The sequence below is a fragment of the Spermophilus citellus genome, assembly GCF_964194105.1.
Source record: "Spermophilus citellus genome assembly, chromosome: 8".
Lineage (NCBI taxonomy): Eukaryota > Metazoa > Chordata > Mammalia > Rodentia > Sciuridae > Spermophilus > Spermophilus citellus.
In genome coordinates this window covers 136935278-136950836 of record NC_138189.1, presented here as the reverse complement: position 1 = coordinate 136950836, position 15559 = coordinate 136935278, and the positions used below count along the sequence as shown (strand labels likewise).

The 15559-nt window shown below is 39.1% G+C and overlaps 1 protein-coding gene across 6 annotated transcripts in view; it reads right to left on the bottom strand.

The window, feature by feature from the left end:
* The window catches only part of INPP4B (inositol polyphosphate-4-phosphatase type II B), a 777385-nt gene that overhangs the window by 253620 nt on the left and 508206 nt on the right, over positions 1 to 15559 (bottom strand). For 5 of the 6 annotated variants that reach the window (XM_081304010.1, XM_081304015.1, XM_081304012.1 and 2 more), the window contains exons 9-10: positions 9645 to 9695; positions 2361 to 2440 (exon numbers count right to left, since the gene is read on the bottom strand). In XM_081304010.1, coding sequence (XP_081160136.1) covers positions 2361 to 2440; positions 9645 to 9695 — 131 coding nt within the window. Of the gene's footprint in view, positions 1 to 2360; positions 2441 to 2789; positions 2865 to 9644; positions 9696 to 15559 lie in introns of those variants that run through there. The other variant, XM_081304014.1, reaches the window with a different exon arrangement.

The window sequence follows — 15559 nt, the reverse complement described above, 5'->3', positions numbered from 1 at the left end:
ATGACTGATGTGTGTAGAAACCACTTCATATATTGGAGTCATTTTCCCCAACATAATCAAAAAAAATCATCCTCTACAACCTCAAAAACACACAATATTGTATTTTATAAATGTGAGTCTAAGTCTAAAAAATCAAGAGGTATGTTTCTATCCCCCTCTAAGTTTTCTGTAGGAAAAACATAAAACTCCCATGCACCTGATCTACAGTTCAAAGCATTTATGACCTGGTAGCCACATTAAGCCACAGTTCATTATGGGACTGGTTGAGAGGTTTAGAATCTGAATCATGGAGGTAAGATGCACCAAAGGTTAAGAGAAGCAGAACTGTCTGCTTTGGAGAAACAGAAATAGCACCTGGAGATAAGGCACTAAGAAACTTCATCATCTAGAGTGGCAGCTATAAACATGCCCTTATTTCTGTGAATTTGTTCCTTAATTCTACTGTTTAAAAATAATGACTGGAATTTAAAAGGAATACAAGTTCAAGAGTAAGCAGCACAAAATAATAATTTAAAAAAAAACAAATGAAAAATGCTTCTTAGGCCTGACCTAATGTTCTCTCAAAATCAATACCTCAGAGACTGTCAGAAAAAGAAGACAGATTGCATCAGAAATATTTTTTAAACATACAACCACCACCAACAACAACAACAACAAAACCCATCATGTACCACATGCCAAAAGGCTATGATGAATTTGTAATCTGTCTGATTCTTAAGGAGACCAGTCCACAAATTTGGCAAAGCACAAAAAAGGGAAAACAATAACCTTGCCATTTTGATATTAGTATTCTAAAATTAACATTTACCTAAAAAACTCAATTTTGTGCTGTTGAATTTGCTGTCCTTTTATAAATCAATATCAAATTACCAAGAATTGATGTTATTCAATGAAAGGTGGAAACTTGTCTTGTTTTCATCAAAATCTAAAAATTTTATATTTCACTTTTCTTCCAAGAATAGTAGTCTAAACTTGACCCTTATGTTCTGATCTTCTTTTTAAGGTAATTTTCGTATCATTTATAATTTCTTGTCCAAATTTTGGTTTCAAACTTGGGTCTCAATGGTGCACTATTATGCTTTGCTGTAGGTGCTAATGAGTTGCAGAAGATGTATATCTGATCTAGAAAACATGAACACTGCTGATGGTTAGGTTAGCTGGAGATTGAACATTCCATCACAGATCCAGGGCACCAGGTTGCTCCAAGGGTTTTGCTAGGATGGTGATGCATTTTAGGATATCAATGACTTTGACAGCTAGCTTTGTTAACTAGCCCCTTTGGACACCAAACTGAAATTAATTATAGCACAACACTCGTTGGGGGACATAATACAAAACTCTGTAAAAATTTTTAATATGACTTCCTGAATAAAATACACAGAGATATAGCCTAAAGGCGGCTTTACTAGAAACCATAAACACTTATATTTCCTGCTCAGAGTATGACTCATTTTAAATAAAAGCAAAGAAAATGCAGAGCCAAAGGATAAGGGAAAATCAAAGTAAGAGAAATCCAGAAGTAGAGTTCCTTGGGGAAAGAGGGGACAAACAAACTTTAAGACATTATGTGATCTCCCCAAGTTGTCAATTCCACTATAGTAAGATTGATAAATGATGTTGTTGGAAATTTTTGTATCCATCATACTATATATTCTCCAGAGTATTCTCTATGTACATATAATTTTAAAAGTTTTTACACACAAAAAAACAGAGCATTGTTTTCACATTTATCATTAACTTAAAAAAGACACATTTATCCTATTTAATATACTTCACTTTGTAACTACCTAAAAACTGTTTTCTCATCTTTGGTATCAAAATAAATTTAAATTGGGCTCATACTCAGAATTAGCTATGCTCTGCTATCTGTTTCAATGAGTCTGCTTTAACTTATAAGCATTTTATGTTTAACAGCATAACAGCAAAAAAAAAAAAAAGCTAAAACTATCAATTCACTGTCTGCTTTCATAAAGCTGTAAGGTTGCCTCTACAAAATTTTGAAACTAAAAACAATTTACTTGATAAAAAGTAACATTTTCATAGGTAACAGAAAATTTATTTAATAACATGGTCATAATTTATATTTATGGTTTATTTTCAAAGCACTCTGTCACTTTAATAATAATGTAATACTGCCTTTCCAACGAGGTCTAATAACATTTCACACATTGAAACATGAACTTGAATGTGAACTTGAATAATTACTGTTCCACTATATATAACTTGTTGCAGTGGAGATTTAAGCTATTTGAAAGTTGACACTTAACATCTGCAAGAATTATGAGTTTTCAATGCAACCAGCCATCAATAAATATCCGGGTTACTAACTTTACCAGTGTCGTGTGAACAAAGAGACCCACCTCAGGCTGAGGGACAGCAGCTGCTCCTTTGACTTCAGTAGCTCCGCCACTTTAAAACTAGCAAAGCCCAAGAAGCTTCGCTGAAAATGAGAAAGAAAGAAAGAATGGTTTCCATTAACTTCTGGGGTTCTTAATATTTTTGATGTCACATCAATCACACAAAATTAGTCTTTAGAAGAAAAAAAATATTGAATCTATTAACCTAACAAAAATTTCCACTGACAGATATACCATTACAATAGCTTATCCACCCTGGAGATGCAACTGAGGAGGGAAAAGTGTCATTTGGTTTAAAAACAAAGAGACCAACAGCCTGGAAAATAACAAGGTGTGAAATACAGCAGTCGTGACTTTTCCATGAACTGTAATTTTCTCTCTGTAAGAAAAATCTAGAGTAAAAACAAAAGATCATAAACTTTCAATATTTACCAATGCTGCAGTTCCTATTAGACTTCCTCACATCACTGGGATCAACAACTTTGTATTCCAGATATGAGCAAATCTGTTACTTGGAGCTATTTTTATGTGGGACTCTACAGGAGTTATAAATAGAAACGCTATAATTCTCCCCCATCACAGAAACATTTAAAAATATTTGTTTCCTTTATTATTTCTTCACTGACATGGGATAATTTCATTCCAATGTACACAGATAAAATGGTGCTCCTTCCATTATATTTTCTAAAATTGCTTTTTAAACCTATCACACGGGGTTATTGACTTACCTACAAATTCTTTCTACTCTTTTTGACTCAATGTCAATAATAAAACCCTATTTTTCTTTCTCTCTCTTTTAGGATAAAAATCTCCCATCTCTTTTTAATATCCCCTGGATGCTTCTGATTTGAAAGTCACGATATTATGACAGTAATAACATGAATAGTATCTCTCATTCTTTCCTCAAGATTAAGGAACAAGCAAGAAAATATCCAACCCTACTATTATCTATGCCATTGCTGCCAAGCATTATAGCCACTCTCCAAGAGGTTAATGCCACTTCTTCCAGAACTTTCCCTCATCACAAGTCTGCTGCTAGACTACAATTGGATTTAAGTAGTCTGAGGCTAAGTGGATTTTTTTCAGAAGAAAATAGGAAGTTGTTTCATATATAAAAGCAGGGTCTACAGGAAGCATTTGTTAAGCACTATTATGGAAGAAGAGTTTCAGGTGGGCACTTTATACCTCTTTCAAAACTCCAACTTGGGAAAGGAGGTTCATAAAAGTTTAAAACAGACATTTGAAAAGACAACTCAGTTTTGAAGTTGGAGACGTCTCTATGTATTAATGATAAACCCAATACATTGATTTGAAACTCAAAGCACTAATTTAGACACCAACTCAACAAAGCCATGAAAATCTGAGGTTGTAGGAATAGATGGAAAAATATTAGGCAAAATCAGAGGTTTTGATGAGCAATGGAAGGGAAGTGAATCAGGGCAGAGAAGCAAGTTCGGAAGCTCCATCAACAAAAAAATGCAGAAATCCGTGACTTTTCCGTAAAGGGAAGAAAGCTCGGGAAACATCCAGCCTAGGAAAGCATTCAGGTACCTTCCTGAACACTCCCATGGAAGGGACCACTTCTCCCCCCCACCCCACAGTCTTCTCTATTCCCTGTTTTATTTTTCTTCATTGGGGTTTGTCACCTCTGGGGATATTATATGTTTAATTGGTTATTTTTACTCTCCACAAATAATTGAGATTGGAAGATACACAGAGCTTTATTTCCTTTCTGATAAACTTTGCCGGCAAAGCACTCAGTAGGCTTGTGAAAAATGAATGAATAAATGGCAGAGACTCAAGCTTTCAAGTAAGTTATTTTATTGTAGTAGTACCCCCTTCTCCACAGAAAAGTCTTAACTGGGCTTCTCCAGAAATCCTCACCATGGCTAATTTTAGGACTGTCAGCAAAAGAGTCTCTACAAAAGAGTTCAATGCAGATAAACTTCCAATTTTCGTGTTACCCTGTTTTACTTGGCCACTGGCTGGGAAGAAATCAGCACTCCAGGTGCTGGACACCCCTTACTAGTTTCTCACAAACATGTATCCAGTATAGTAGTTTGTAGAAATGTGTAAAGGAGGCCTCTGACCATTTCTACATCTCTGGGGCTTCACAGAGATGTCTAAATTTCTAAGGTAAGAGAAGTTACCAATTGGGCTCCATGGTAACAGCTGGCCTTGGGAGGAAGGAAAGGGGAGAAGAAGCTCTCCCCCTCTCAGGTGTTGTCCTTGGAGGGTTAACTTGCCCAGAACAGGGAAAGGAAAAGCTGCTTTTATGTGAACTTCTGCAGACTGTGAACTTCTGAGCCCCTCCCCTTACATACTGGGTATAAAATTCTGAAACTTACCTGAACTCGGGGTACAGGGGATTTATTGATTACAGCAAAAGCTGTGCCCTCTAAACCTGACTGCAGCCAAATAAAACTGTTGCCTGCTATCTTCAGTGCTCTGCCTCGTCTGTCCCTACAACATTATCAGACATGGGAGAAACACTCATTCTGTGGTGGTTACTTATAAATGACTGTAATTCACTGAGATGGGAAAATCAAAACAATTTTATAGTGTGCAGACTCTATAATATTGTAGTAAATTTCATTCCAGCATTTTTAAAATATGTCTATCTCCCTTTTTCTTACACTGATAATCAGGATTTTTAATTTAAATACCTACCTCTCACCCCTTATTCACAATCAAAGAAAAATTAACACATCATCAATTTTGTAACCCCAAATTTTCAATTATTTTCTGTTTGCCTATTGAGATTACAGGTAAGGATGAGTTTAGAATTAATAAAACAAACTGCTTATGTCATGATATTATTGTGTTTTTTTTTTTCTTTCAGAAATGAAGGCACAAATACCCCAGACTGGAATGTAGCAACATGAGACAGGTGGAGTGGCTATTTTTAGACACAAACTACAGACACACCATAAGGCACAGCTGCAGTAAAACAGATGACCACAAGCCACAGAATTCCTCTCCTGTCCACCAGCCCAGGAGGCTCCTGTGCAAACAAGGCCTTGGCTTGTCCATCTCCTAGCCAAGCCTGTCTGGAAAAGACAGACTGTAGGCTGTGTCTGTTGCTATACTGGGAGCTCACACAGTGGGCCAGGAGAATGAGCAGGAGTCTACCACAACTGTTAACCACATTCTTGATTTCTGGATAATATCAGAACCTTCAGAAATAATGCAACCTGTTGAAATTAATTTGGTTCATGAAATCTTAGTATTACATTATGAAAACTTTTCAAACCAACAGCACTGCAATCTAGGTACAAATATTACCTTGTTTATTCTAAAAATAATTGTATTTGGGGGACTCGGTGTTAGATAAAATGCATTCATGAAACCCCCAGGTTTAAAGACAATATATACTTGTTTCGCACTGCAACACGAAAAAAATGGAATTACCTATACATTTACTCTCCAGCAGGTCTTTATGTGCTTACTTCACCTTGATATAAGTCAAACCAGGATCTTCCCCACTCCCCAAATGAGAAAGCAAATCCTACAACTCCGTCAATATTCATTGGACACAATGTGAAAGAATGAATTAAAGAGCAATCAGTCTTTTCCTGAGATCTCAATTTCCATGGAGGGAAAAAGAACTACTTTTATCTTTGCTGTCACTGTGACCATAATCACTGATTTTAAGAGGAGTTCTTTTAATTTTTTTAAATTTCAAATATAATTCAAGGTGTGATGTTTTCTGTCTCTCTTCTGGTGCTACGGCTGTGGGGGAGAGAATAAAGACAAACAAAAAATGAAAAACCTCATTGAGGTTGGAAGTTAGAAGTCAGACATGGTCCTAACTATGAATTGGAAATCTGGATAACATAAATCACTTCTCGCAGGCCCCAGTCTCCTTTCCTTGCCTCTTGTCATTTTCCTTATGAAGTCTCTGATCTTGGACAAGTTGCTCTACTACTCTGGGTCTTACTTTCTACCTTTAAAAATGTACACGTAACTGTTTCTTTCCCATAGTTATTATTTTGAAAATCAAGGTAATCCAGGCAAAGTGCTTAGGACACTACCAGGAAAACAGGAAGCACACCATAAATATTAGCTTACACAGTGACTGAAATAATGCACCCGAGTCAGATGCCTCAGAGTGATCTTCTGTCCACCTTAAATACTCCAGAAAAGGTAGAGAATTAAAAAAAGAAGAGAAAAAATCTATGAGGAATGCCTTCCTTACAAGCAGAAAGATGTGTGTATTATTAAATTCCAGTGACTTGGGAGACTGACAGGAGGGTCGTGAGTTCAAAGCCAGCCTCAGCAAAAAGGGGAGGCACTAAGCAACTCAGTGAGACCCTGTCTCTAAATAAATAAGGGCTGGGGATGTGTCTCAGTGGTTGAGTGTCCCTGAGTTCAATCCTCAGTACCCCCCAGGAAAAAATTAGATTCAGGAGAAATATAAATGAGAAGAAAATCTACATAAAAGGTAAAGAAAATTAAGATAGTCTACAAGGTCCTGTGTAGTTATCACCGTTAGGAACGAACGTGTTACCTATGATACTGTATAGTGCAACATTGTATGGGGTTATGTGGACTGTTTAAATGATATTAAGACTTCTTAAGGCATCAGCAGAGAATAAAGGAAGGCAGTGGGGCCCTCAGAGTAAACTGCCTTAACATGCAGGGAGGTGAAGTCAGAATCCAGGCTTGTTGCTTCTCTGCCCAGCATTCTTCCGTCCCCATCGCACTGTGTCTCATTTCCAGGACAGTTGGCAATTCCCTTTCCTTCTGACAGGCTCTCTGCCTGCACAGTGAGTGGCTCTACCCCTTCTTTCCTGCTCATGTGACCCCTCAACACTCACCCTTATCATCTGGTACACAGAGCACAAAGCTGACGATCATTACACTGCCTGATGCATGATCTCACTCATTCACCTGGCTGGAGAGTAATGTCAAGCAGGGTGGAAAAATAGGGGGTGGAAGACGTGGGAGGAGCCTGTCACCATCCCTGGATCTAAGGGAAGTACGAAAATAGTTTATGCTGATAGCAACAGCAGGATCTCAGAGCAAGTCACGAGACCCCACTTGCTCACCAGGTGATCCAGGTCTACCATGGCACTCTGGTCATTCATAAGGGAGTTAAAGGAGGTACAACCCCAAGTTTATTGCCACAGCCTGGTCAAATCTCCATCCTCCCATGTTCATCCACAAAATCTTTATTCAAAGTATAAGTTTCCTTTATAGCATAATTTGAATGGTCCTCCTCAAATTACTCCAACTTCAGTCAGTCCAGAGCTGTGCTACCCAATGGGTAGGCATTAGTTTAATTCAAGCATGCAAAATGTGTCTGCTACAAGTGGAAAATGTTCTCAAGATACATGGTGAATACAGCAGACAAAGTACCAAAAAAGGAATGTGAAATATAACATTAATTTTTTGGTATTGATTACATTATGAAATGATAATATCTTTCATACATTAAATTACATTAAATTGAACCAGTTACTTTTCACTGTATTTTAAAACATGGGTACTAGAAAATTTTAAATGACTTATGTGGTATGCATTTTTGTGGTATACATTTATATTTCTTTTGGACACTGCTAGTTTAAAGGTTAAATGAATATCTTAATAACACTTTGACCTGTTCTCAAAGGATATATGGAGTAAGTTTTAGAAGGTCTTTCAAGAGCGAAAGTTGATATCATAAGGCTGAGACATGATATCCTATACATATAACTTAAAGTACAGGTTCTTTTTTCACAGTTCAAGTACTCTTTTCTTCATTGCCAACCATCATCAATATGGTTACATGGTTTCCACCCCCATGAAAAAGGGAAAAGAATATGTGAACTACTAACATTGAAAAAACACATCAGAAAGAAAAAGAATTGGGAGGAAATCTATTAGAAGTTAGATTAGACTGACCCACAGAAAACATTAAATTAATCATTTTATGGTACAGCCATTTATTATAAAATCTTTACTCTGAATACACTTTCAAAAGTCTAAGAGCACAAAGTGATACCTGTTTGAATTCATCATCAACAAAAAGGCTTGGATTCACCCAGTAAATGTTGCTTAAGAAATAAATACAGCACACTCTTTACCAAGAGGTTCCATTTATTTATTCAGTTTCAAGGAGAATGAGCTGGTTTACCTCTTTCTCCTCAAACTGCAGCACCACAGGGAGTAAGAGGGTCCTGCACACCTGTGGCTATGAAGAGCTGATGAGGCTCAGAAAAACTTTCTGGGCCCTCTGGGGAAACTAAAGGCAGGCCCACGTATTCCAAGCACAGAGACTGTCAGGGGGGAGATCAGCCTGAGCAGTTGAAGTGGTTAGCACCAACAAAAGTGCAGAGAAGGAAGTTGCTCATCCTGTCCCTGGGAAGAAACTGGAAGCTTGTGTTAGGCCAGTCCCCAGGGCCTTCTTTCCTGCTCCCTCTTTACTAGCAGATGCTCAGGTAACCAGACATTCTGCTCAGCCAATTCAACTTGCACATTGGTGCGTATATGTGGAGTGCTCCCTTGGCAGAAGTGACTGTTGTCAATGACGAGAAATGAATCTAACACAGTGCTCTGCACATTCACTGGAAGAAAGTTGTCAAGTGCCTGCAGGATTTGAAATAGGTCTTTTCAGCTGGCTCAGCCCCCCGGGGCCTCTGAGACTCAACTTTCTTCTGGACTTTTTTCTCCTCTCTGAATGCACAGGTTGCAGGGATTCAGCCTGCTGAGTTGTGTCTTGTCGGGAGCTGTCATCTCCGACTCTAGCCTTGTCTAAGCAGAAAGCATCTGCTCTCCTCTTGTTCTTCCTAAATCTGAAGCCTGGAGGTACATTGGTCCAGAAGCAGCAGGAATATATATATCTCAGCAGAATTTGCCAACACTGGACTGAACATCAATAGTCATCTCTCTTTTGACCTGCCTTACATGTTTCAATGGCTGGAAGCAGAAAACATCAAAGTCCCCAAACTGGTTCCCTGTCCTCTTCCTATGGAGCTGCAGCTCACGACTGTAATCTCCCTAGCCTCCTGATGGCCTGGGAATGTAGGCTATGAACTGCATTTCAGCTACCTGCTGGGTGATCTCTGTGCTCGCCTCTAGTCGGCTGAACTAAATAGATTCATTTGAGGATGATTTTCAGGAGACAAAGAACGAATTCCACACCATTCGATAAACATGTGACAGGGCCTCTTTGAATAGTCACACCCTGCTAATTTAACTCAAGTTCACTCCTCAGCTACCAGGGAGGAGGCCAGAGAAAATTCAAATGATTAACTAACAAAAGATGTGTCGTGTGCACTTTTTGGAAATATAAAAAACACTTACCCCAACTTCTGGTGGGGGATCTTTCTGTTCAGGTAGGACACTGGTTCGAACCTACGGAGAAAAACAAATATTTTCTATATGACTTTGGAAGACAAACTAGTGCAGAAGCTTCAAACAGGTGCTGGATTTCAATTTCCTTCTTCTGGTGTCAATTCAGACTCTGGTTAATCATTAGTGAAGGTGCCTGGGCTCAATCCCCAGTGCAGTGCAATACAGCTGTCCTTTTATGGTTTTTAAACTTCCTGATTTTCCTAAGTGGACAGATCCTTGCCCCATTGCCTCTTTGTCAAATATAATGACATCCGGGATTTAGGAGAATCGCCTTTAAACTCTTCCAAAAGCAAGCTTTGTTCATTGGTCAAAGGAAAGAGAGTTGGTGTAGGGAAAGTAATTCCATGCATGCTCCACAAATGCTCTCTGAATGAGCTCTAAAACCCATGCTCCTATTAGGATACTCCTTCCACATGAGAATTCTGGGTCAATTATCAGACACTGCCATCTGAACTCATTTAAAAATAATTCTCACTTGGAGTAGAGGGAAAAGGGTCAAGCAACCAGTCATCTGGGGGAGGTTTTGATATCAGCGTTCCATGTGAAATGGCAACCCCTTGGATAGTGAGAGGACATATATCTTCTACCGAGTTGTGATTCTCAGTCCAGGCTATACACTACAGTCAACTGAGGATCTCTGCAAAATATTGCTGCTCCTTCCTGCCCCTCTGAATTTAATGTACTGTCTAGGGTTCTCTTAAGGAAAAAAAAATGTTTCATACAGAAAAAAAAGGCATGATCATCTTTATCTTCTCACTTCAGAAAAAGGTAGTCAAAGCAAGAAAAATAACTTAAATTTTGTATCTAGGATGACTTCATTTGAAATAAAGATGAGATAAACCACTGGAATGGCCACAGAGCAATAAAGAAGCTCATCCTGTTGCATTGGGAAGGATAGGGAACAGCAGTCAGGAGGATTCCATGTGTCAACATTTTAGGGGTCATTTTACTGAAACTCTTTTGAAGGTGTAGAACATCAAATCATACTTTTCCTCACTTTCCTTAAGTCCTGACGCACTGGACCACACCAGGTCAGTCAAACCAGGATGAAGGAATGCTTATAATACCCCTAATAATGTCAATCGTCTTGACCCAGACCCTAAAGACCTGCTGATCTTTAACACAGTGTCCATTTCCTTTAAAAAATAAAAAATGGTGCAAGCCATGGCAAAATGTGCCTTTTCACTTCCAGCTTAAGGCTCCATTTCTTTTCTTTATGAGAGATCAAGCACTACTGCTTGCACAATTTGTCAGTCATTATGGCTCCACACTGTTGACCAGAGTACCAAATAAATGACAGGAGAGATCCCAATAGAGTAAACACCACAATTTACAGCACCACTTGACTTGGAATTTCATGGCAGAGTGCAATTGCATGGCAGAGCTCTTGCTGGCCAAGAGCATTTGTAGTTAGCTGAGTAGCTGCATTCGTGTTCTTTGCCCGGGTGTACTATTCAGTCCCATTATCTGAGCGCCATCAGCTAGCCTGGGATCTGAAGAGAACTATATGAGAAGTGGGCTATATAGAACATAGAGTGTGTGTGAATATAGCAACTCTACATACAGTGTGCATGCACATGTTCAATCTCACATTCTCTCTCTAGATATATACCTAATGTGTTATAACGAACTATAAATGTAGTGAATAAATGCACATATGCAACACATACACACACTCATGTACATTTTTTTTTCTTTTGGGTTACTGGGGATTGAACTCGGGGCACTCAACCACTGAGCCACATCCCAACCCCTGTTTTGTATTGCATTTAGAGACAGGGTCTCACTGAGTTGCTTAGCACCTGGCTTTTGCTGAGACTGGCTTTGAACTCACGATCCTCCTGCCTCAGCCTCCCAAGCTGCTGGGATTACAGGCATGCACCATGGTGCCAGGCTGTATATTATTTTAAAATCATTTTCCAAAGTGGTATGCTTGAATTTACAAATATAATTTTTAAAGTCCAAAATCAAGTTCAACATATATCAAATTATATAAAGTATGTGGATTATGTATATGGGTTAATATGTGTGTATAAAGCTATGATTAATGATGGAAAAAGGTAGAATAATATTGACAATGCCGACAGGGACCTTTAAACATTTATATTAATTTTATCTTTCCTTATAAATATGAATAGATCATAGGGAAAAAAAGAAGATTCTGTATCCCAAAGCCGTACAAATAAAAAATTATAATTCACAAACAAGTTTGGCATGTTCTGAGTATGTTTTTATGTGTAAAGGGGAAAAAGAGAGAGAAAATGAAGTCCTTTTTCAATTTACATAATAGAAACATGAGTATGTTTTCCTATATTGAAGCGCATTTAAATCACCAGTCGAGCTCCTGATTTAGCAGAACTGAAAGATAAAATTTTGTAAACCAATTCCAAATTTTATGAGTCAGATTTTCATAGGAACCATTCATTTAAGCCAGTAAAATATGTACAGCTCTAAAACGTTTAAGTTAGTATTATTGATATTTTGGAACATACGTTATACATCATTGATGCTTTTTTACATAAAACATATGCCTCATTTCAGTGAATGCAAACCAGGTAGCAAGCTCTAGGTTTGCCAGTCTCTTTGGAACTTGAGAGCCTAGTAAATAGGATAAAAGTAAAACAATCCAGTACAAGGTAGTGAGTACCCTAAGGGACATAAGAGCATTTGCTCTGGGCATTGGAAGGGAAGAGTAATTCAGTCTGTAAGTGACATAAAAGGCTCCACAGGAAAGGTGCCTGAGTTTTGAAGGATGAGTAGGAGTTTTAGGCATGTAAGTGCACAATAAAGCAAGAAGCTGTGTAGCAGGCAGGAGTCAAGGAGTGGTGAAAGTTCAGTGGTGTTCAGGAAAGTGTGCCTAATCTGGTGACACGACAGGGGCTTGTGAGGAAGGGAAAAGTTAAACATGCTCAGGAGAATAGGTTGGGGTCATTGGCTGTATAAGGCTTTCTATTGTGTTGTAGAATTGGAGCTTACTTGCATAGATTTATTTGAGGCAACAGGAAATTAGGGAAGGTGCTGGATAAAACAATGACATGAGCAGATTCCCTTGAATCACAGCAGTCTCCTTGGAGAGATATTTACCCTTTGTATTCCAGTTGCCTTTCTAGCTTTGGTTCAGTTCTTTAATAGGTAATTAATAACACACCCTGTACCTTGTTCTCTCAAATCTTTTTTAGTCCTTAGAAGAGTACCAGATCCAGAGAGAAGAAGGCTTAGATGCCCTTCAACAGATGAATGGATAAAGAAAATGTGGTATATATACATAATGGAATATTATTCAGCCTTAAAGAAGAATGAAATTATGGCATTTGCAGGTAAATGGATGGAACTAGAGAATATCATGCTAAGTGAAATAAGCCAATCTCCTAAAACCAAAAGCTGAATGTTTTCTCTGATGATCAGATGGTGATCCATAGTAGGGTGGGGGGATAGGGAAGAATAAAGGAACTTTGGTTCATGTAGAGGGGAGTGAGGGGAGTAAGGGAAGGAGTAGAGTTGTGGGAATGGGAAGACCGGTAGAAAGAGACAGACACTATTACCCCATATAATATCTGATTCCACTACTGGAGTGACTCTGAGCCATGTATGTACAGCCAGAGGAATGAGAAGTTGTGCTCCATTTGTGTACAATATATAAAAATGCATTCTATTGTAAAATAAAAAAATAAATTATTAAAAAAAATAAGGGAGGAAGTGATAGAGGAGATGGTGTAAGGAGGAGAGGAAATGAGGAGGGAAGGGAGAAAAGAAAGGAGGAAAGGAAGACAGAGGAAGGAAGAGAGAGGGAGAGAGAGAGGAGCAGTAGGCAGGGGAGAAACATGTCACCGAAAAACACTAAACTCTGAACAAAGTTAGGCGGGGCCTCTTGGCCAGGAAGGGGTGAAGTGATGGTCTCATGGCAGCATCTGGAATATTCCAGTTCACTGGCAGTGTCAGGCCTCCTGAGAGTTACTGGCCTTCCTCAGGAATTCGTTTTCCCTTTTTTGGTCTCATCAGAAGTTTCCTCTGTCTGTCTGCACCATATCCCTCCTGTCTGGGACAGAAGAATGTCTGCCTGAGTGAAGACCAAAAGCTCCTGCAGCGCTCTTGGGTCTTGACACTGATACAGGCTGCTATTCACTTCTCTGCTGGAGCCTGCAGAGCAGTGAACAGGAATGACCACGAAGGAGATCTTGCTATGCATCCCATCTTGACTGTGTCTGAAGTTCATATGAAACAAACTAATTTGCTTCTCTGTAAGCCTCAGATGTTCAAAATTCTACTCGCCAAATTGGCCTTGAAAACAAAACAAAACAACCCATAGCACATGTGAGTTCTACTCAAGTCTCCCATCAACTTCCTAGAGTCTATCTCACCGACCTTAACTATTTCCTAGCAAGCTGCGGCGGGTGAAAACAACACCTACAGGCTCAAATTCATGCAGAAAATATTCCTTAAACTAGTCAATCTTGCTAGAAACACGGGTCCACAGTGCTAAGGTGAAGACCGCCATGGTTTTCATGGATGAGTAGGAAAGAATGTGGCACTGGGGCTGCCAAAAATGCTAGAGCTTTATTGAGAATCCAAACCTAGAGAAGGAGAGGGTCACACTGCCATGAGTCAGCACACCTGGGTGGCATTGCCTGGACCACATGCAGCTGTATGTGGGCATCCTCATTGGGGTGAGGATGAAGCAGCCTACCGTAGAAAGACTCAGCAGGAAGACAAAGGGAAGGGTGGCTGGTTCCAGAGGGACACTTCTGAGCAGGGAGAGAGCCCAGGTCCTCTGCTCAGAATACTGTCACATCTAGGGGTGTCTCTGAAAATGAATGCAATGTTGAAGCATATTCTTCTTCCCTGCCAACACAAATTTCCAATTATCTATGTATCTCTAGTTCAAATACACAATTATCATCCCATTCCCTTGGATAAGACAGAGATCTATATTCATATTTGAACCCATGAAAACCTGTCTGGGATAGAAATATTCAGCTTCCTTCCACAGTATGAATTTTTTTCTGGAAGGAAGCTGTTTAGTTGGGATTACATATTCCCTTTTATCATGGTGTAGTCCTATAACTCATTCACACCAATAAAATACATATAAAAAGTGATATTTGCTGCATCCATGCTGGAGTTTCCAGAAGTAGACATAGTGTGCTCTCTCCACTGTCTCTTTCTCCTTCTAATAGTGAGAAGTAGAACGATCCAATCCTTGGGCAATGATAGAGCTATAACTGAGTCTCCAAATGACCACATGAAAAACAGTCATCTGGCAAGGATCACTGGCAATACTAGACTGTTAAACTACTGGGTTAGCTTTCTCCTGGTGGGTAACAACCAGCGGCTTAAAACAACTTTCATTTATTTGCTCAGTTTTATGGATCAGAACCAGGCATGAGGCTGGTTCTCCACGAAGGTCACACAAAGCAAAATTCAAGGTGCTAGCTGGCTGTGTCCTGATCTGGAGGATCCACTGGGGAAGGATTTGCTCCCAAATTCCCTCTGGCTGTTATTAGAATCCACTTTTCTTGCAGTTCTAGAAGGTTCTCTCTCTCTCTCTCTTTTTTTTTTTTTTTTTGGATGACTGTTAGTTGGGCCACTTTGAACTGCTCAAGGCCACATACATGGCAGCGATGCTGGGTTGTGGCCTTCTCCACCTTCAAATCCAGCAGGAGAGAATCCCCCTTGCTTCAAATCCTTGCATTTCAGATCTCAGTCTGCAGCAAGAACCATCTTCTTTAAAAGGCTTACCTGAGTGTTCAGCCTTACCTCAGGATCTCCCTTGCTTTTTCTTTTTCTTTTTAACCAATACATGAAAAAAACTAAAATTGTGCATATAAGGGGGATACCATTTGAGAAATGCATAGATGTGGCATGTT